Source organism: Balaenoptera acutorostrata, chromosome 6 (genome assembly GCF_949987535.1).
Source record: "Balaenoptera acutorostrata chromosome 6, mBalAcu1.1, whole genome shotgun sequence".
In the NCBI taxonomy this organism is placed as follows: Eukaryota; Metazoa; Chordata; class Mammalia; order Artiodactyla; family Balaenopteridae; genus Balaenoptera; species Balaenoptera acutorostrata.
Window position 1 is genome coordinate 113356275 of NC_080069.1, and position 20914 is coordinate 113377188.

General features: G+C 40.0%; 2 protein-coding genes and 1 pseudogene across 6 annotated transcripts in view; 1 reads left to right on the forward strand and 2 right to left on the reverse strand.

Moving 5' to 3' along the window:
* RC3H2 (ring finger and CCCH-type domains 2) overlaps positions 1-9699 on the reverse strand; it is a 51064-nt gene extending 41365 nt beyond the window's left edge. For all 4 annotated transcript variants that reach the window (XM_007194717.2, XM_007194716.2, XM_007194715.2 and 1 more), the window contains exons 1-2: positions 9470-9699; positions 1445-1742 (exon numbers count right to left, since the gene is read on the reverse strand). In XM_007194717.2, coding sequence (XP_007194779.1) covers positions 1445-1675 — 231 coding nt within the window. In that variant the 5' untranslated portion in view covers positions 1676-1742; positions 9470-9699. The remainder of the gene's footprint in view (positions 1-1444; positions 1743-9469) is intronic.
* A 3374-nt stretch (positions 9700-13073) lies between these two features.
* Positions 13074-14996, forward strand: LOC114235548 (liprin-alpha-1-like; annotated as a pseudogene).
* A 97-nt stretch (positions 14997-15093) lies between these two features.
* Positions 15094-19618, reverse strand: ZBTB6 (zinc finger and BTB domain containing 6). 2 transcript variants are annotated; one of them, XM_007194714.2, is made up of 2 exons: positions 19548-19618; positions 15094-18427 (listed from the first exon to the last, which is right to left on the reverse strand). In XM_007194714.2, exon 2 carries the CDS (start codon positions 18416-18418, stop codon positions 17144-17146), a length of 1275 nt encoding a protein of 424 aa, XP_007194776.1. In that variant the 5' UTR covers positions 18419-18427; positions 19548-19618; the 3' UTR covers positions 15094-17143. The 2 variants fall into 2 exon arrangements, with proteins under 2 accessions (XP_007194776.1, XP_057405065.1); XM_057549082.1 differs by lacking the exon at positions 19548-19618 and adding an exon at positions 19068-19503.
* Positions 19619-20914: the final 1296 nt, after the last annotated feature.

A 20914-nucleotide genomic window follows, 5' to 3' on the forward strand; every position in this document is an offset into this window, starting at 1 on the left:
CAAGGATAAGGGGGATTTGAGAGTGTTGGAGGGGGATTGCAATTTTAACAGGGGTGGTCAGGATAGGCTTCCTTGGGAATCATGACATTTGAATATAGACTTGAAAGAGGAGAGAGAATGAGTATCTTAGGCAAAATAACAGTCACTGAAAAAGCCCTCAGGTGGGAACAAGTTTGGTACGTCTTACAATTGGTTAGGAGGCCAGTGTGGCTTAAGCAGAAAGAGTGAGGACAGAGCAGGAGATAAGGTTGAAAAGGTAATAGAAGTCACATTGTAAAGACCTGCAAGATAATTTAAGGACGAACCGAGAGAACATTTATAAGTGAAAAAACACAATACCTGACCTATAGCAGATGCTAAATGATAGCTAGTATTACTACAAATCATCTACAGTATTTTATTGGATCTAAGATGCCATGGTTTGCAAGAGGCACCATTGTTTTATGCACCATAAAGGAAAAAACTGCCAGTTAATTTATGACACACTATTGATAAATAGATGCATCTTGATTTCAGAGTGTCTAACTGGATTATGAACACTGAAAAGAAATGTGCTTTAAAAGGAAAAAGGAAAACCTCAAATATCAAGACACTAAAGGAATGGAGTATTTTAATTCATTGAATTTTCTAAGAAGTGATTAATCAGAAAAATCCTTACTTTCTTGCTTTAATATGTAGTACATGAGGTACAGAATTTCATCTTCTTCCTCACCTGTAAATTGGGGATCATAACTACCTGAAGAACTATGACAAGAACTAGTAATAATAGATGTGGACTGCTTACTATCATACCTAACACAAAGTAGGCCCTCATTAAATGAAAATTATTATAAATCTAGGGTCTTGCTGATTCAGTAAAATGATAAATAAGACATGCTTTTTTTTTTTTTAAGACATGCTATTTTTATAGCATATGAGCATAAGCAGAAACTGCAGAATTTGTTACTGACACTTTAGAAATTGGTTTTCTATATACACATCTTATATATGAATATATACCTATATAGACCTATTTCCTCATTTATAATATCATCCTAAAAGTCAAGTGAAGTTTTAAAGAAAACCAAAAAACCTCCACTTAAGGGTTCTAGATGGTTGATTTCTGGCCAAAGCTTTGATTACATTTCTTTTCACACACCCTAATGACTAAATATTTATGTATGCTTATACAAAAATGTTTCTTATCCACCAAAATCACTTAAAAACATAACTTTTGACCACAGCACTGAATACAAAAAAGTATATAACTATATGCAATTTACAGTTTTGCATAAGGATTTATGACATTATCTAAAGAAAATCATTTGTGGAATACAATAATGAAAATCAGGTATATTGAGTATTTTTTATGTCTCAAATATCCCTCAACATACTTTGTACCCCTTAATGAACAAAGTTCTATAATTATTACTTATACCAAACACGTAAAATCCTGAAAGGTTACCTGGGCTCCAACTAACTGGAGAAGTGCGAAGTTGACAGGAAGCACATCAATGTCTGTGTTGATGGCAGTCTGATCAAAAGGACAAGCTTTTCGGTGAAGTTTATTCAAGCAGGTCTTGCAAACAGTGTGTGAACAACCTAAACTGATGGGTTTGTGCACATTCTCATCAAATTCATTATAGCAGATTGGACAGGACAGAAATTCTGTCCATTGAGCTGCCTGCACAGGCATTGTGGAAGCTGGATGCTCGGGTTAGCAGTCTAGCAGATCATTATTTTGCTGGGTAGTGTTTTGTAAGCTGGAAATGGACAAAAGTAAGAATTAACCATATATTCATCATTCACCTTTCAAGAGTTAACTGCTTAAGTCAACCATCACAGCTTCAAAACCTAAAACACTTCTTTTTTTTTTTTTTTTAATAAATTTACTTATTCATGGCTGTGTTGGGTCTTCATTGCTGCGTGCGGGCTTCTCATTGCGGTGGCTTCTCTTGCTGCGGTGTACGGGCTCTAGGCGTGAGCTCAGTAGTTGTGGCGCACGGGCTTAGTTCCTCTGCAGCATGTGGGATCTTCCTGGACCAGGGATCGAATCCGTGTCCCCTGCATTGGCAGGTGGATTCTCAACCACAGTGCCACCAGGGAGGCCCAAAACCTAAAACAATTCTGAATAATGCTACATGCTTTGAACATCTTTTTCTTTAAATCTATTTGCTGAATTAAATTTCTGACACCTTTTTGTGTAGAAACAATATCCTAAGTGCTCCTTCTGACAACATATTTATATCAGTTGCTCATCAAAGCTTTCATGTATTTTTCTTAATGACCACATCAAATAAACAGATTAACTTTCCACAATTTCATTTTTAGAAAAACAAATTACTTTGAATTGTTAATTAAAAAAAAAATTTGTTTACCTTGGATATCTACTACCCCCAAGCATAGTAAGGTATGACCTAAGAGTTAGTGAACTCTGGAAATATTGATCCAAACAAAATCACAGTGAGTCAGGAGTGAAGGAACAGCTTTGACACCTGAATGACCAAGTCAGTCAAGGATAGTTCACCTTGGCAGTTTCACAAAAGAGGAAATCTCTGGTCAGGACCTGACTATGAGGCTAACTAAGGTACTGAAACAGTATGAGAGAAGACTGTTAATGATAGAGCCGTTTGTCCATAAATGAAAGAATGATGCTAACCTTAAAAACAGTGGCAAAGAAAAAAAAAAAAAGAAGAAAATACAAATGTTGAATGTAATTCCCTACAATACTTCTGACAAAACGTATCAGTTAGTGATATATTTATATATATATATAACCAAAAACTGTCAGGTCCAATGAGCAAGATGTTGAAGAATAAAATAATATTCTTATCTAATAACTCTAAGCAGAAAAACAGCAAATTACAGTTGACCCTTCAACAACACAGGCTTGAACTGTCCAGGTCCACTTATACACATATAATTTTCTTTTTTTTTTTTTATAATACTTTTTTTTAAACATCTTTATTGGAGTATAAGCCCTTTACAATGGTGTGTTAGTTTCTGCTTTATAACAAAGTGAATCAGCTATACATATACATACATATACATATATCCGCGTATCTCTTCCCTCTTGCGTCTCCCTCCCTCCCTCCCACCCTCCCTATCCCACCCCTCTAGGTGGTCACAAAGCACAGAGCTGATCTCCCTGTGCTAATCTCCCTGTGCTATGCGGCTGCTTCCCAGGCTGCTTCCCACTAGCTATCGGTTTTACATTTGGTAAATACATAGATATTTCTCAGTAGTAAATACTACAGTACTACGGAGTATGGCTGATTGAATCCACAGATGCAGAGGAACCATGGATATAGATGGACAAGTATAAATTATATGTGGATTAACCCCAGCATTATTCAAGGGTCAACTGTTTAAATTTCTATCTTTATATATGCATATGATTAAAAGGCACACAGGGAAAAAAATGACAGTGATTTTTCTTTTCTTATTACTAAGATTAAAACGTTCCATAATTTTTAATAAAATATTTAGTATCAAAACCTCTAATTTAAAATCTTTAGATCCTGGGACTTCCCTGGTGGCGCAGTGGTTAAGAATCCGCCTGCCAATGCAGGGGACACAGGTTCGAGCCCTGGTCCGGGAAGATCCCACATGCCGCGGAGCAACTAATAAGCCCGTGCGCCACAACTACTGAGCCTGCGCTCTAGAGCCCGCTAGCCACGGCTACTCAGCCCATGCGCCACAACTACTGAAGCCCGCGTGCCTATAGCCTGTGTTCTGCAACAAGAGAAGCCACCGCAATGAGAAGCCCGCGCACCGCAACGAAGAGTAGCCCCCGCTTGCGCAACCAGAGAAAAGCCCGCGCACAGCAACGAAGACCCAACACAGCCAAAAATAAATACATAAATAAGTAATTTTAAACATATATATATTAAAAAAATAAAATCTTTAGATCCCAAACTTGAACACTCTACATTTCACAAATTTTCTGCATCTTCCAATTCAAAACTTGTATAAGTCTGACAGATGCTCTCTGGTGAACAAAAAATCTAGGTATTTAGGGCAATTATCAGCCAATACTTTATTTCATAAGAATGTTTACCAATCCAAATATATTAGTGCCACAGAAATTAGATGTTTAAAAATGTAATCAGATTCAGGACAGAAAAGTGTATAATTGATTCTCAAATAACCCCACACTCAAATGAGGAATTCTATTAACCTTTATTGTGCTTTTTATATTCAAAAAAACTAAGGTTTTAAAAAATACCTTGGTAAAAATGAATTACAGAACTTGCTGTGTAAAAAGCACCTACACAAACTTTTCCTCAAACAGCTCTGATGCAAAGTATCTAATATCTTTATTTATAAACTACCCAAATCTTGCAAATTACGTTTACTTTATTTTACACATTTCACTTTCACATTTCCACATCTGTCAATGCCATCAATCTTAAAAACAGTTTGCTTCCAACTTCAGAGATGAGCACTGCGCAGGTGAACACATCACTCCTTGAAACTATCCAACATTTTTAATGTTTAGTCTTCTAGGCTGCCGAATTATACAAGGAAAAGACCTTTAAGGAAGGATGAATTTTATGTTAAATCTAGTGCTGAGAGCCCTAATTTAGTTAATAACTTGAACTGATAAAATATTTATCAAAACAAGACACTCTATTTTTTTCTTAATGGCCACCTGTTTGGAAATGCTAATTCTGTGGGTTAGGATACCATGGGCCACTGGGTAATAGGAAACTAGTAGCAAATACTCTTTCCTTATTTAGTTTTCCAAGATCATCCTGAAATGCTTTACGTTAAAGTTAATCAGTGGGGGGAGAAAAGCCATTTCAGTTTGAACTAAACATAAAAATGCTGTCTTTCATATTTTCACCTACTAGTTTTGAAGTGTTTCAAATTATTCAGGAATACACTTGATAGTTGTAATATCTCATATGTGTTTCTAGGTCTAAGAACACCAGATGTTTCAACATAATTAATGCTGAGAAATTTAATTTCTAGTAGAAATCAAATAAATACCTTTGAAAGAAAAAAAAATTTGTCAAATTCTCCTTCTGCTATGTGTCAGATTCTAACTTTCTGACAGGAAAATTACAAACTGAACTGTCCTGGTAAGATATAAGAAACAGTTTGACTTTTTTAAATGTTTTTCCTCAGTACCACTGTTGATAAATTCTAGATTCCTCAATTATGATAAAGACAAAATAAAATTTTGTCTGAAACACTGAAATGTTTAATTAGTGATGACAAAACTGACCTTTCATTCCTTTCAAAGGCACTTTGTAAATGTTTACCTAGAAAATATTTTTATAATTATCAAAAATGATAGCCTACTGTCTCTATAATTTATTTTTTAAAAAGCATCTAAATGACCCATAGCAAGCTAATATATATTGATGTGTAAAACTTGCAGGTTTATACTAATACATGCCATAGTAACTTACTTGAAACTATGGAAGTTTTAAATTGCTAATAACATTTATATTTAACAGTAAAGTAGGTATCCATCCTAAAGATACTCCCAAAACATCTCAAATTGAGATAAAATGGCTTAAAAAGCCCATACCTCTAGATATATAAAGGGACTACTTAAGAAAAACGTTCAAATTAAATTATTTGTATTAAGTCATTTCATTTACTAGTTACTAAAATTGAAGAATAACAAGATAAAGCATAGGAGTGAGAAATGCTATATTAGAAAGGAGACCTTAAACAGATTTTTACTCAAGTAATTTTTCAGGCTATAAGTTCCTTGTAATGCATACTAATTCATAAAACAGGAAGAGTAATAGACACCTCTTATATGATGCAAATTAGAAATTGCTTTATTAAAGGCAAACTGCTTATCAGCTAAGTACTTTCATTTTCTTAGTCCACCATGATATTATGCACTCAGTTCAGGACTATGAAACTTGATTTTAAAATGTCAGAGTAAGGTTTATGCCCCGTTCACTATTGTATAATAAAAAAAAATACAGTATTTCACAATTCTCTTTATAAAGATGTAAACATTAGGGCTCAGGTCTGTTAATTAAAACACTGTTTTCATTTTAGTTCACCCATGTGAGAAACTTAAGCTACTGAAATGGACTGTAACAGTACTTCTCAATTCAGAAACCTTAAAAATAATTAGTTTTGGACTTAAAAAATTATATTTAAAGCATCATAGGTACAATTTAGACCTTAACCTATAAAACTAACAAACAAAACCAATGAAAATAATCTGTAAATTCTAAAACTCAGCATTCAAACATATGAAAAGGACTGGAAAAAAGGAACTAAATTACAATGTTAAAGACTGCTATTATATGTGCTTCAGTATATGTTATGAAAGATATATGACTGAAGTTTTACTTCTAAAATCCACTATGGGGTTGAACTCAGTTTTTTTTTTTTTTTTATAAATTTATTCATTTATTTATTTATTTTGGCTGTGTTGGGTCTTCATCTCTGTGCAAGGGCTTTCTCCAGTTGCGGCGAGTGGGGGCCACTCTTCATCACGGTGCGTGGGCCTCTCACCATCGCGGCCTCTCTCGTTGCGGAGCACAGGCTCCAGACGCGCAGGCTCAGTAGTTGTGGCTCACGGACCCAGTTGCTCCGCGGCATGTGGGATCCTCCCAGACCAGGGCCCGAACCCATGTCCCCTGCATTGGCAGGCGGATTCTCAACCACTGCACCACCAGGGAAGCCCTGAACTCAGTTTTTTAATAAGTATGAGATTTAACTTTCAATGTCTTCTATTAGAACAGTAATGGAATAATTTTCTATTTTAACTAATGTAACCAATAAAGTTTTGCTATTTTAGTGATGACTACCTGAAAAGTACTTTTTTTGAGATATAACTTAATTACTCACTTCTGCCTATCAAATAATGGCCACTGGATAAATTTACCCTTCATATTATCAAAGTCTTTAGCCTTTTGGTTATTCTGATTATAAGAAGACATTCTGTCAGGAAATTTTTGGTTTTCATGCACCTACTTCTATTCAGATAATTTATTTCTTGGAAGAGCAGTACTCTAGAACTGCACTGTCCAGTATAAATATAATGTGAGCCACAAGTAATTTAAAATATCTAGTAGTTGGGAGGGAGGCTCAAGAGGGAGGGGATATGGGGACATATGCATGCATATGGCTGACTCACCTTGGTGTACAACAGAAACTAACACAGTATTATGAAGCAATTATACTCCAATAAAGACTAAAAAAAATAAAGAAAAAATAAAATATCTAGTAGTCACATTAAAAAAAGGAAAAACAGGTGAAATTAATTTTAATAATAATTTAACCCAATTTAACCAAAATATCATTTCAACATGTAATCAATATAAAAAATTATATTTTAAATTCTTTTTTTTTTGGACTAAGTCTTGAAATCTGGGGTGTATTTTACACTTATAGCACATCTCAATTCACACCAGCCGCATTTGAAGTGCTCAATTGCCACATGTGGCTATTGGCTAGTGTTGGACTGTGCAACTCTAGAGTCCTTAAAATTATAAAGTAATACTCAAAACTAATTTTTATTAAGAATTTGAGGTTAAAGTTACATCTACACTTAGGAAGGTTTTCATAAAACTAAAAAGCCTGACGATCATAAAGATGTAACTTAACATTTATGAGACTAGGTGCAAAACATTATTTTAAATTTTCAGCTGGCTTTATTTTACTACATGCTTCCTTTTTCCATCAATAGAAAATGAAACTTCAACCCAGTCCAACCAAAACAATAAACAAGTACTTATAATAATAAGATCTTATTGTAAGTTTATTTATCATTATTTGATATTGCACACAATGTGGAAGTTCTATTTCTGAATATAAAATTCTGTGTAAAGAAAAATGCTTTCCCTCCCAAAAGAATTTTTTTGACTTTTTTCAAACTGGAAGACACAGCAAATTACAAAAGCAGAAAATGAATTAATGAAAACATATGAACAAAGAACGTAAGTCTTCTTACATGTCAGGTTAACCCAACAGTAATAACAGATCAGGAGTAACTCAAAGAATCCCCTAATGAACACGACTGCAATTAAATCCTCAAATAGGCGCCAATTTGAATTATAACATCTGCTTTTCCTAAACACGTCTGGAATGTATGTTTAACATTTTGTCCTTCTAGCTATTTTCCAAACTCTAAAAATTTGGAAAACATCAATCTCCAAATCAACAAAAATGGCAATATTGAAAGATGGTCTTTGACAGGATGTAACGGCCTCGATTTCTTCAAGAACTGAATGTGGAAGTAAACAACGTAAGAAAGGGATGTTATGTTAGAACAGTGGTGTGGCTTTTTAGACAGATAAAAGAATCCATGAAGTCTTCTTAATGTTTCGAGAAGCCACAACTAAATTTGTATGTTTAACTATAAACAGGCTGCACAAAGCTAACTAAAATACTTCTTTCTTTGCTTTTGGGTATAATTATATCAATTTAGTGTAGCAACATTAACTTTCTCAAGTTAATCAAAAGTTCCTATGGGAACTTAAAAGTTTGACTAATACAAACACAGAAAAAAGATTACTTAAGCACTTTATTTGGGATACAAAGTCATTCTAACACAGGTGGTGGGAGGAGAGTAGGAATTAAAAAGAAGGGGCCTAGCTAAGGGGAGAATAGGAATTAAAAGGGAACTAGGTAGTTATTTAAAAAAAAAAAAAAGAGGGTGGGAATCATGAAATTAGATCTACTTTATGTCAGTGATTACTTGAGGCTATTTTGATGTCAAGGTTCTATCTGCCGGTATCTTAAACTGTTCTGTGATTCCAAGGATTGAAATGACAGCTACCCCCATCTTCTTCCTTCCTGAAAGCTAAGAACAGAGAAAAGTAGAGCTGCTTCTGAGAAACAAAGATGCTTTCTACCATTCTTCTAAGATGGTGGAAGAGTCTCCTTAAGAGGCTTCTCCAAGAAGGAAAAATGAAGGAGGGAAAGAAAACCATAGCAGAATTCCCTGGCTGTTTCACGCCATTGCTCCGTCACAACCACTGTGCAACCACTCTGGTCCGGCCCTCTCCCTCCCAGGAGGTTAAGCCCTCCCAGGGCATTGTTTAGCCGGGGTCCCTATTTACCACTCAGATCGCCTCCACCATTCCTGCTTTAGGATCTCGGGAAGCCCCAGGGCAGAAAGCCGAAAAGCCAGGAGAGGACTTGGTTTCGAGGACCTCCTCCAACCCCACTCTTACTAACTGGTGTAGAAAAGGGAGAGGGAAGCCTGGTCTTTGCTTGCATGGGTTCCTTAGGGGCAGAAGCGGCCCCTCGGCCGGTGTCGACCGGAGGTGGCCATTAGCGCCGGGCGCTTGGTACTGAAAAAGCCCTACCAGGGCGAGGGGCCTCCTCCGGCCCGAGACTCCGGGCCCGGTCCGGGTGTCAGGTGCGGCCCTCGGTTCCCTACCCTCGGGGCACCGGCGACGACAACGCACAGACCCCGGGCTGAGACCGGTCACCCGCCCGACCGCCGGGGACCTGGGACCTAGGCTGGCCCCGAGCCGCATCGTGCCCGCCCCCGCCCTACCTGAGGGGGACCGGGCGGGGTCGCTAAGGGCCGCTCCCGGGAGCCCCGCGACCGCGCGGCTCGGCGACGGAGGCGCCTCGTCTCGCCGGGGCAGAGCTCGGCGGCGGCTTCACGGCCTCAAACTCCATCGGGAGGTACAGGGACAGCCCCGTTGGCGGCGGCGGAGGCCGCGACGGGGCTTCCTCCTCCCTCCGCCTCCGCCTCCTTCTCCTTCTCCTCCTCCTCACCAAGGAGGCGGACCTGGAGGGATCCCGACCTAGTTCTCGCGAGAAGATACTCCCCACCTCACGCGAGATCACGCCTGACCGGGAGTTGGGGAGGTGGAAGGGAAGCGTGGTACCCCCGCCCCCTGGACTGCGCATCAGCTTTCCTCGGGTCTACAGAGCCACCCTTTCACGTGACTAGGGAGCTCTGGAGCACTGTGGGAGGTGCTGTTAGGAGGCCTGGGCAAGCCGAAGGGCTTGATGGGAAACTCCCTGTACATTCACATGCGCCTCGAGCCAGCCTCCTAGACACTGGTTTTAGCCAGTGTCTGACTCCCACTGTGGAAGGCGTGGTATGGATTGAGCATAATCTGAGGCATCTGTATTATATTGTACTCACTCTCCCATAATTAAATGCTGACAGGATCCCTCAGTCTCTCCACCTAGGTGCCAAGCAATCTCCCTATTTTATAAAAAAAAAAAAAATTCGTTTGCCTGGCACTAACGCCTTATCTCTTTGTTAAAGAGAGAATTCTGGGCTCTTCAGAAGCTGGCAGGGATAAAAATTCAATCACAAATTCTGGCGTCAATATCTCAATAAATATTTGTTGAAGGATTTCTTTTCATAGTAAACTGCAAGGTAGAATTTATTGTTTTTATAGATGAAGAAGCAGGCTGGGAATAGGGATCAGGGAAATACATTAGTGGACTATATTATGTGCCAGGTCCTGAGTTACGTAATAAAATTTTTAATTTTACTATTTTGTTTCACATGCTCATCAAAATAATCCTAAAAGGCAGATACTATGTACTCTGTTACTGATGAGATACTGAAAAACACAGGTTAAGAAAATGTCCATGAATTTTAATTAAACTCAAGTCACTTTCCAATGTGAAACTGGATGTCCAACAAAAGCGTTTATGGAAGTAAACCCAACACAAATTAGAAGACATATGGAAAAGTAGTTTATAAACTATAATGCGTTTAAATATATATATATATACATATGGTTATTACTACCCAGATGGCAGGAAAACATCAGTGTTTTATTTTTATTTTTTTTTTTAAATGCATTAATCTTTTTTTTTTTTTTAATTTTTATTTATTTATTTATTTATTTATTTTTGGCTGTGCTGGGTCTTTGGTTCGTGCGAGGGCTTTCTCCAGTTGCGGCAAGTGGGGGCCACTCTTCATCGCGGTGCGGGGACCGCTCTTCATCGCGGTGCGCGGGCCTTTCACTATCGCGGCCCCTCCCGTCGCGGGGCACAGGCTCCAGAAGCGCAGGCTCAGCAGCCGTGGCTCACGGGCCCAGCCGCTCTGCGGCACGTGGGATCCTCCCAGACCAGGGCTCGAACCCGTGTCCCCTGCATTAGCAGGCAGATTCTCAACCACTGTGCCACCAGGGAAGCCCCACATCAGTGTTTTAAAAAAAAATATTCATTGGCCACATCAAAGATTTTCTTACATGCATTTTTATCCCTTTCAGTCACTTCTCTTTATGAAATATATGCCAACCCAATAGAAAGGTTCCCAACAATGATTCATTTGGTTCACTGTTTTCCATTCAACTAGATAGTGATGGATATATACATATCTTTTTTCCATTCCACTGGACAGTGGTATGTGATAACGTGATAAGATTTTTCAAAGGTAACCTGATCACATTTAAAATTTCAATTCCAATTCTCCTTCCCTCCCTGCTTTATTTTCTCCAACTCCGTTTTCAAAATCTGACAGTACATTGGTTTTACTTGCTTTCTGTCTGTCTCGCTCCAGTACAACACAAGTTTCTTGAGAGCAGGGATTTTTGTCTGTCTACCTAACTTCTAATACAGGTATATATTGTAAAGACTCTGTAAATATTTGTTGAATGAATGATTAAATGAATAGCCAGGAAAAATAGTTTCCTTTAAAATTCACAGATTAGACAAAAGACAAAGCTCTCCATTCCCATCTCCACTTTATTATTTCTTATGTAAACATATAGGATAGTTACATCCAGGGAAAAATGGCAAGGATTTTCTCTTACACCAAAGTAACAACTGTCTTTCCAAGATCCGTTATACATAAATCCAGTAAATGAAGAGGCTGAACCAAAACATGCTACATATTTTTCCCATCATATCAGAAACACAAAGAACTAAAAGTGAATGTTTTCAGTGAATAAATTCAACACTTTACTTTGCCATACCTGCATTTTAAAAAAAGATTTCATTTTCCTGAAATTGCTTAGACACATCATGCAAACAGACACTCTCCTAGGAATGATTTGAGATCCCTCTGTGCTACCGAACAGGAATAAATAATAATAAATAACAACCATCACTTTCACAAAACACCCCTTCCCCCTAAGCAAAAATCTCAAAGTGCTTACAAAAAATTTCACGAGAATCTTACAAGGCACACATAAAACATAAACATAGTACAACCGTAATTTTTTCAAACATCAAAGATAGATACCAATTTCTAAAAAAACCAGTTTATTACTATTCTTTTACTCTCCCCTCCCACTTCCATCCCTCCCCCACAAAATTTCATCCTAGGAAGCAAAAATAAGAAAAGCACTTCAATCACAAACTATTTCTGAAAGGGAAATGTTCTCATGCCTACAAATGGCCAATCATAGGTCAAATGGGAAAGAAAATTGAGTGCTGTGCTATCAAATTCTCCAGTGGAAGAAAAACACTCTTTAATTTAGAAAAGTTCTGTCTCCAATGGAGTACTAAATAGCAACATTCATAAAGACACAAAACTCTTCTCACTTGCTTTTCCCTCTGTTCTTAGAAACTCAGGAAGATTTAAATATAAAATCATAGAATTTTAGACCTGGAAATGATCTTACAAATTATCAAGATCAAAGTTGTTATTTTACATATAAATTTAAGAAAAGCTCAAGGAGAGGTGACCTACCCAATGTCGCTAACTAGTGACCTGGGAATTATGAAGTTGTTTTTCTTATCTAATATGAGAGCTGGATTACTTAAAATCTCTCCCAGAGTTAAAAATCTATAAAGAACATATTTTTCACAGAAGTATCACAAAAAAGATATTTAACATTTATAACAATCAACATGTGATTCATCACAAAATTCATTAAATGGTACAAAGTATATTACATTTTTAAATGTGGAAGGGCTTCCACAGAAACTAAACGTAGCAGAAATTCTAAATAAAGCTGAGGTGAGTAGAGGAGGAACAGAACATCTTGAAATAAGATGTATCCAGTCAGGCTTCTTTACAAATAGTTCCTGTGTTTTAGAAAATATGATTTGCCCTGCACTATATTTTAATCTTGTTATAACAGCAAAAAGTTTTGTGTTATACGTGGACAGGGATATTAGAGAGCAATGGCTCATAACACAATTTGAAATATTGCTCTCAGTTAAATAACCACACAGTCATGGTTTTGCTTTTGGCACATTTCCGGAAATACAGAGTAAAACTCTAGGGAGGGCTTCTTTCTAGCGTAAATTTGTGCTATGCCGCACCCTGCTACCCTTCCTGTTGGTGTGGGACTGTCTAGGGACCTAAAATCCCAGCACCCGGCCCTCCGCCCCAAGTAAATCCGGACGTGGCCATTACTGGTCAGATTTATTCCAGGCCTGAGTGCATTCTTCTTCTCTTCTCATATATTGGAAAGTTTCTTTGCCTGCAGGATCCCAGTTCCCTGACCAGGGACTGAACCTAGGCCATGGCAGCGAGAACCCAGAATCCTAACCACTAGGCCCCCAGGGAACTCCTGGGCGAGCGTGATCTGAAGGAAAGTGTGGGAAACCTCACCTGTTGGTCTCTGTGTGGGAGATGACTGTGCGGAATCCCTCCTGTGACTGTGGGCAGCAGTCCATTCCACGTAGTGAGCTCGCCCATGTGTGCATGGTTGTGGCACAGGAAGAGGGTATGCTGATTCCAAGCATTAAACAGTATCTTTGAAACTTTCAGGATTGGCTTCAACAGCCTAAGGAAGATGCCTGGAAGAGGAAAGAACTGGAGTCTGGGATGGCTTTTTCTCAGGAACGGTTGACCTTTGAGGATGTGGCCATAAAATTCACTCAGGAGGAGTGGGAATACCTGGACCCTGCTCAGAGGGCCTTGTACAGGGACGTGATGGTGGAGACCTATAGGAACCTGATCTCTGTGGAGATCTTCTGATGGTTCTCACGAGGAAGACCTTGCTAAATTGATCGAGCTCTGGGGAAATCAGAGACAAGCAATCAAGAGAGCAGAGCCAGATGAAGGAGCGCCTGGCAGCCCTGTCTACTCACGTGACAGAGCTGGAGGAAGATCTGTACACGGCCAGAGAAGACCTCATTAAATCTGAGGAAATGAACACGAAATTGAAACGAGATGTCCGTGAAACTGAGGCTAAAAACTGCCAGTTGCAAGAACGCCTGGAGCTGGCACAGCAGAAGCTGCAGCAGACCCTGCAGATAGCAGAGGTGCTCCCCAAGGTGGAGGCGGAGCTGGCCCAGAGTGTGGCTGCACTCTCCAAGGCACGGCAGAGAGAAAATGAATGAAGAACATAATAAATGCTTATCGGACACTGTTAACAAGCTTCTTTCAGAATCTAACAAGAGGCTTCAGCTTCATCTTAAAGAGAGAACAGCTACTCTAGCAGAGAAGAAGTCTCTCCTACTAGAAGTTGAGAATGCAAAAACGCAGTTAGAAGAAATGCAACATGGTAAGGATCAGCTAAGACTAAACCTGGAAGCCCTGAGAGCTGAACTGGACCAGACGAGGCTGAGAGGAGCTCCATCACCAAGGCCGACCCCACTTGGGCAGCGTCCCAGATGTCAGGTTTCCCGTGGCAGAAGGGCCCGCAGACTCCTTCAGCAGCAGCGTGGTGTGGCCGCACCCCCAGAAAGGCCGGCTGCCAGCGCTGCGTGGGGAGACTTCCAGGACACCAGCTTCCCGAGAAGTGGTACAAGATGACAAGATGACCATAAAATGTGGAACCTCGGCCCCCTCCTCCCCGCTGTCCCTTCGGCTGGACCGGATGCACAAAGGGGCGCTGCACACAGTCAGCCCTGAGGACACCAGGGATGGGCACAACTCAAAAGGTTTGCAGGATGGCCCCGTGAGCAACCCCAGCAGTAGTAACAGCAGCCAGGACTCGCTGCCCAAAGCCCCCAGGAAGAAGGTCATCAAGTCCTCTATCAGCCGCTTGTCTGACAAGAAAGAAAAGGGCCGACCTGGACATCTTGGCAAGGAATCGTGATGACAAGGTGGTATTGCAGAGACAGAAAACTCATCTCAAGATGCCCTGGGACTCAGCAAATTGGGAGGACAGGCTGAAAAAAATCGTAAACTTCCAAAAAACAAATGACCCCATATCCAACCACTGCCCGACAGCGACCACTTGGAGACCCAAGTTCCCAACCACTGAATTGCTTGAGCCTCACGAGCACGACATGTGAGAAACCTGCTGGCAAAAACAACTTTTTATTAAAATCGTTTTCAACTCTTCAGGAGGAAACATCTTACTTTCAGACGTAAGTGGCCCACAGAACTGTACACTTTTATCTTAAACCTGTTCAAGACAGGAACTTAAAGTGAGCATTTTAATGGTACAGGGAAGCACCCTCCCCTGCCCTGGCCCTGGTGCTCCCTGTGCAGACAATTTTTATTTATGAGTGAATGGAAAACAGTGACTAAAAGAAGTAGGAGGTTTATAATTCTCACCTAACAGGAAGTCCAGAGGGTGCAGTGGGGTGTGATGGATCCTCTGCCCCTTCTACCTCCATGACCACTTAATCCTTAGTGTCCTTACAGCAACTCTCGCATTGTACATTTTTTTCAGTCAATATCCTCATAAAAAGAAAAATAAAATGGTTTTTTGCTCTCTCTTTTTATTGTATCTCTATGATGATGGATCCTTACTAAATTTATTGCACTAAGTATTTCAATATATGTAAGTCAGAATATTATGCTATACACCTTAAACTCATAAAGTGATGTATGTCAAGTACATCTCATAAAACTGAGGGGGAAAAGGCAAATAGAACACTTTAGGAAAAATGAAAAAAGAAAACTCTAGGGAGGGTTATAAAAATTGCATTAATGTAAATGAAAAAAGTTATTAAGAGAATACTAATAGCTACCCATATTTAAACTGCTCATCTAGTGACAGTAAGAAAACTAATATATATTGCCAATTCAAGATAAAAAAAGGAATGAACTACTGACACACACAGCAACATGGATGAGTCTCAAAGGCATTATGCTGAGTGAAAAAAGCATATCAAAAGGGAACATGCTACGGATTTCCCTGGTAGTCCAGTGGGTAAGACTCCGTGCTCCCAATGCAAGGGGCCTGGGTTTGATCCCTGGTCAGGGAACTAGATCCCACATGCATGCTGCAACCAAGAAGTCCGCATGCCGCAACTAAAAGATCCCGTGTGCTGCAACTAAGACCCAGTGCAGCCAAAAGAAATAATAATTTTTTTTTTAATAAAGAGGAACATACTATAAGGTTCCATTTATGATATTTCAGAAAAGGCAAAATTATAATGATGGAGAACTGCTGCCTGGGTTTAGTGCTAGGATGAGAAGCTGACTACAAAGGGGAAGCATAAAGGAGTTTTGGAGGGTGATGGAATGTTCTGTATCCTAATTGCAGTGGTGGTTGCATAAATCTGTACATATGTAAAAATTCATAGAACTGTACACCAAAAACAAAGGTCAATTTTACTGTACGTTAACCAACAAATAAAATAAATTTCAAAAAGGAAACAGAAAAAATATCTTAGAGCTTCATGCCAATGGTATAATTTTACTGGCCACAAAATTATTAAATGTAACCATATTAAATAAAATCAGGAAACCTGGGCCCAATTAATCATTTCTAAAATATGTATACTAACAACTCATAGAAATATTATTGTAAGGAATATTAGCTTATGTATAAGGAAAGTCTGCTACTTCCAAATGAATTTGAATTGTGTTCCTTTATGGTTTAAAACAATAGATACCTTGGTGTTTAGTTTAGAATCCAATAGAGTTGGTTAAAAAAAAAATTCACTAGTCCTATCCGTTTTTAAAATCACTAATAATGGGTAATAGTATGTTTTAAATTTTATTTTCTCTTCCCATTATCCTAATTTATTGAAGTTATGGTATGGGTTGGATTTTACACTTATATCAATTATCTAGAGACTCAAAATCAGAATCTGGAAATACTGCTGGATCCTCTGTCACTAGAATCAAGAATATTTAAGAGGAACACTATTTCTCTAGGTAAACCACTGGGACTTATATATAATGTATGAGATAAGACAGCATCCTCTCAGCTTTAACATGTCTCCCACACTTTGGAACTGGTAGTACAAGTTCAGAAAGAATAACTTGTGTAGGTAGACCAAAAATAAGACCCAAAGATAGGGTTGGAAATGCAATATTACAAATGCTGCATTTCTATAGAAAGACTTGCCTAACAGAATGATGTAAGGCTTACATAGCAAGGTGTGATTCTAATTATAGCCGATTTTGCCTTTCCAGATCATGCCTGGGTAGTTTTTCACCACTGCTTCTGCCATGGACAGAGGTTAAGTGCTTTTTGAGAGCAGATTTGTGCTTGAAATCCATGTCACAACAGTGGCATTTGTATGGCCGATCCCCACTGTGTATGTTCAAGTGGTCCTGAAGTGTGCTTTTAGCAGTAAATGTCTTCAGGCATACAGTACACTGAAAGGGCCGTATGCCCATGTGCCCTCGAATGTGCCGGTTGAGATTTTTCTTTTGTGTAAATGTTTTCCCACACTGTAAGCACAAGAACAGTTTATGCATCTTAAGGTGGCGCAGATAGTTTTCAACGTGAAGAAACCCCCGAGGGCACCGGGGGCACTGGTGCCTCAGGGAAAAAGCATCCTCTAGATTCTGAATCTCATTCACTGTACCATGACTTCCTTCAGTATTCTCACAGAATAAGCCCTGATCTTGATTCCCAGGAACTTCTGCCACTCTGCTCTCAACTGTAGAATTGATCAGTGAATGCTGTGTTTCCGAGAAATACATGCTTGCTTTTGAAGAGGTACAAGGCTGTGAAAACTTCCCATTTTCTACACCCCCAGTACTGATTGATTCCACATGGAGGATACGAATTTCACTGTCTTTAAAACCTATGTCTACTGAAGACAGCTCCGGTGACTTCATTTCCTTTCTTTCTGATGTCAAGCTCTCTACTGCAGACTGTAAAGCATTGTTTTCTTCTTCTTTAACATGGAAATCTATGTTTACAGGACTATCCTCTGAAATTTCAATGATCTCACAGTCTTTATCTGAATTTTCTTCTTCATTCTTAACATCTGGATCAGAGGATTGACACAGGTCAGCATGTTGATTGTTATTTTTCATAGAAAGATCAATTTCCAGATATTTTGACAAAGCTTCTGTGCACTTTTCCACAATGTGAACCATCTGAAGGTAACTAGCAGCAGTCAAGTATTTCAAAAGCTCTTTCCTTTTAACTTCAAGTGCTCCAGTGTAGCAAGAGAGCAACAATTTTCTGCCAACTTCTGCACTCTGCAAGATGGTGATTCTGACATGTTTTGACTGCGTGAGTAAAAATTGATCTCTCATAAAAGTGGAGCAAGCAGCTAAAATCACCTTGTGCCCCTGGAACTCAGTGTCATTAATATAAATTGAAACATCACAAAATAAATTCTGCTGTCTCAAGAGATTCATTTTCTGCAAGACTACATCTCCTTGCTGTTCAAACTGGAAGTGCAGAACATCAGACTCAGCAGCCATGGTCACAATCTAAGCAAAATAAAACATAAACATTGATGTAAGGATCGGGGATGCTTTCCTACACTGTGATAGTAAAAACAAACAATCAAAAAATCCTAAACCTAAACTGGTAAAAGACAACTCAAATTCTAATCTGGGCGCTAAGAGTGAACCCCTATATAACCATCTCAAGACCCAGAAAAATAAAACGCATTTCTCTATGATCTTGTGGTACATCTTTCATACTTTTGTTACAGAACTTATTACGTTGAATTGTACTCAACAGTTTCTATGTTTTTCTCCTTGACTAAACTGTATGTGCCTTGTGTTCAAGGACATTGTTAATGCCCACTACTAAGTGGACTTAACTCAGTTTCCCAAATTAGAAACCTTAATGTAATCTCCAAACTTCCTACTCCTCATCACTACTGCAGGTCTTCCTTCTGTTCACCTGGACCAATGCAGTCTCCTTGATACGACACTCTCCTACATTCCAAACTACCCTCCTAAGTGGCACCAGATTAACATCTTTTAAAACTTTTTTAAAAATTCTATTTTACTCTTCTGCTTTAAATCCTCCATTGCTCTCCTCTACCTCCAGGACAGCCTAACCTTCTTAGCAAATACAAGATCTTTCATTATTTGGCCTTCACCAACGTTATGGCTTTACCTTTCCTCTATCTTTTACACTGAAGCTTCTTTGATATTTAGATTTTCACCACTGGCCAGACAAGAAGACCCAATTACACCTTTGCACATGTTACATTCGCGCTTTCAGCTAGTGACTTGGCTGAAGGTTCAAATCAAGTAAGATTTATCCACCCGTCTCCCGGACAGAGTCAGTTGCTCTCAGAACACCACGAAAAGGAGCCTGGTTCATCTGAGTTCCTGCAGCGAGCACAAGGGCAGGCACAGAGCAGGGGCAGCTTCGGGAATATCTGTTGAACTGAATCCGGACCCCAGGTGGCCTGGAAGATCCTCCAGTTCGCCACATAGGTCTTCCCGAGCCAAGCCTGCGAGGACCAAGGTCCTGACGGCCAGGTGCCTGCAGCACCCCTCCAGCCACTCGGCGCCTCGCTGCTGCCCTCCTCCTCCTCCGCCTCCTCCTCCGGCTTCCCCACCTGCCGGAGTTTCCCACGCGCTCACTCACCGACTCAGAAACCAGAGCCGAGCTTTCCACTGCAGCGGCGGCCCAGGCCGGAAGGTGGGGTCAGTCTGGGAGGAAACACATCCGGTGTCAACTAGCTTCATTCTTTATTGGGGCCCGCTGGGCGTCCCGGAAGGACATCCTGAGACAGTCTCCCTTACTGCCCCCACGCCTGGAATAACAGAAAAGCCCCCGAATTCTGGCAAGTCCCATCTCTCCTGTCCCACTTTCGGTACGCAAGCCGGTCCCCTCCGTGAGCTCTCCTCAACATCCGAATAGCAGACAGGTTGTGAAGTTGGGGTACAGCGCGTCTGTCAGAGTACCCAGCACCGGGACCCCTGGGAGGCCCTCCCGGATTATTAGGGGCCAGGTCCTCTGCTTACCCTGAAATATACAATTTAAAAGGTGGCGGAGGTAAGGAGAGGAGAGTGCCATCGGGATCAGTATTCGAGATTACCTAGCTAATGCCCCATCAGGATCTGGATCCCACCTCACCGCTCAACCTATCGCTTCCTCCCCACGCCCCTACCCCTCTCACTTCCTTGGCAAACCCAGGCCTTCTAAACCGTTGGCCCGGCTGTTTCCTCCAACATGCTCTATCCCTCCTACCACTCATCCTTCAAAATCCCATTCATCCATCGTTCATAAATCACGTAATCCCTGAAGCCATGCTGAACTGCCCGTGAATTACTTGGCTCCCAATTGGGAACCAGTAAACCCTTTGGCTGCCTTAATGACGGCAATTATCGTACCTGTATTGAAATCTGTGTCCCACCTAGGCAGAGGTATTTAGGACAGTGACTTACTGCTCCTTGCATTCCCGAAGTCTAGAACTTAGTAGGCGTCAAGGATTTGCCAAATGAAGGAATGTCTCAGCTAATTCTTAAAAGCAGTTGCTCCATCCCCTCAGTCAATAGCACAGGAGGAAGTAACTGACCCTAGTAACAATTTCTGGTTAGCCCAGATTTGCTTCTGAAGCCAAGCTCAGCGTGCTTGATTAATGTCTTTTCAAGAATAGGAGTGAAGAAAGCATTCCTGTATTCAAATTCAAGCAATTGGAAAGGGAAGCAGGAGGGGAGAGAGAAAATAAACCACTGACACCAGAGCTTTAATTGTCAAACTTTTATTAAGGAAACTTCCCCATAATAAGTGAAGAGGTAGTTCACAGTATGTCTAACATACAACAGATTTAGAACAGCTATTCACCAGCTGAAATAAAATGTTCTGGGTTGTTTGTTTAGGATAATATCTTAGAAGTAGTGACACTGGTCACCCTCCATTTATAGACCTTCTAATAAGGAAACTAAAACAAATTAAAACCACATCTGATTTACCTCAGAGCCACTTCAGTTTGGAGTTTGCCTTTAAAA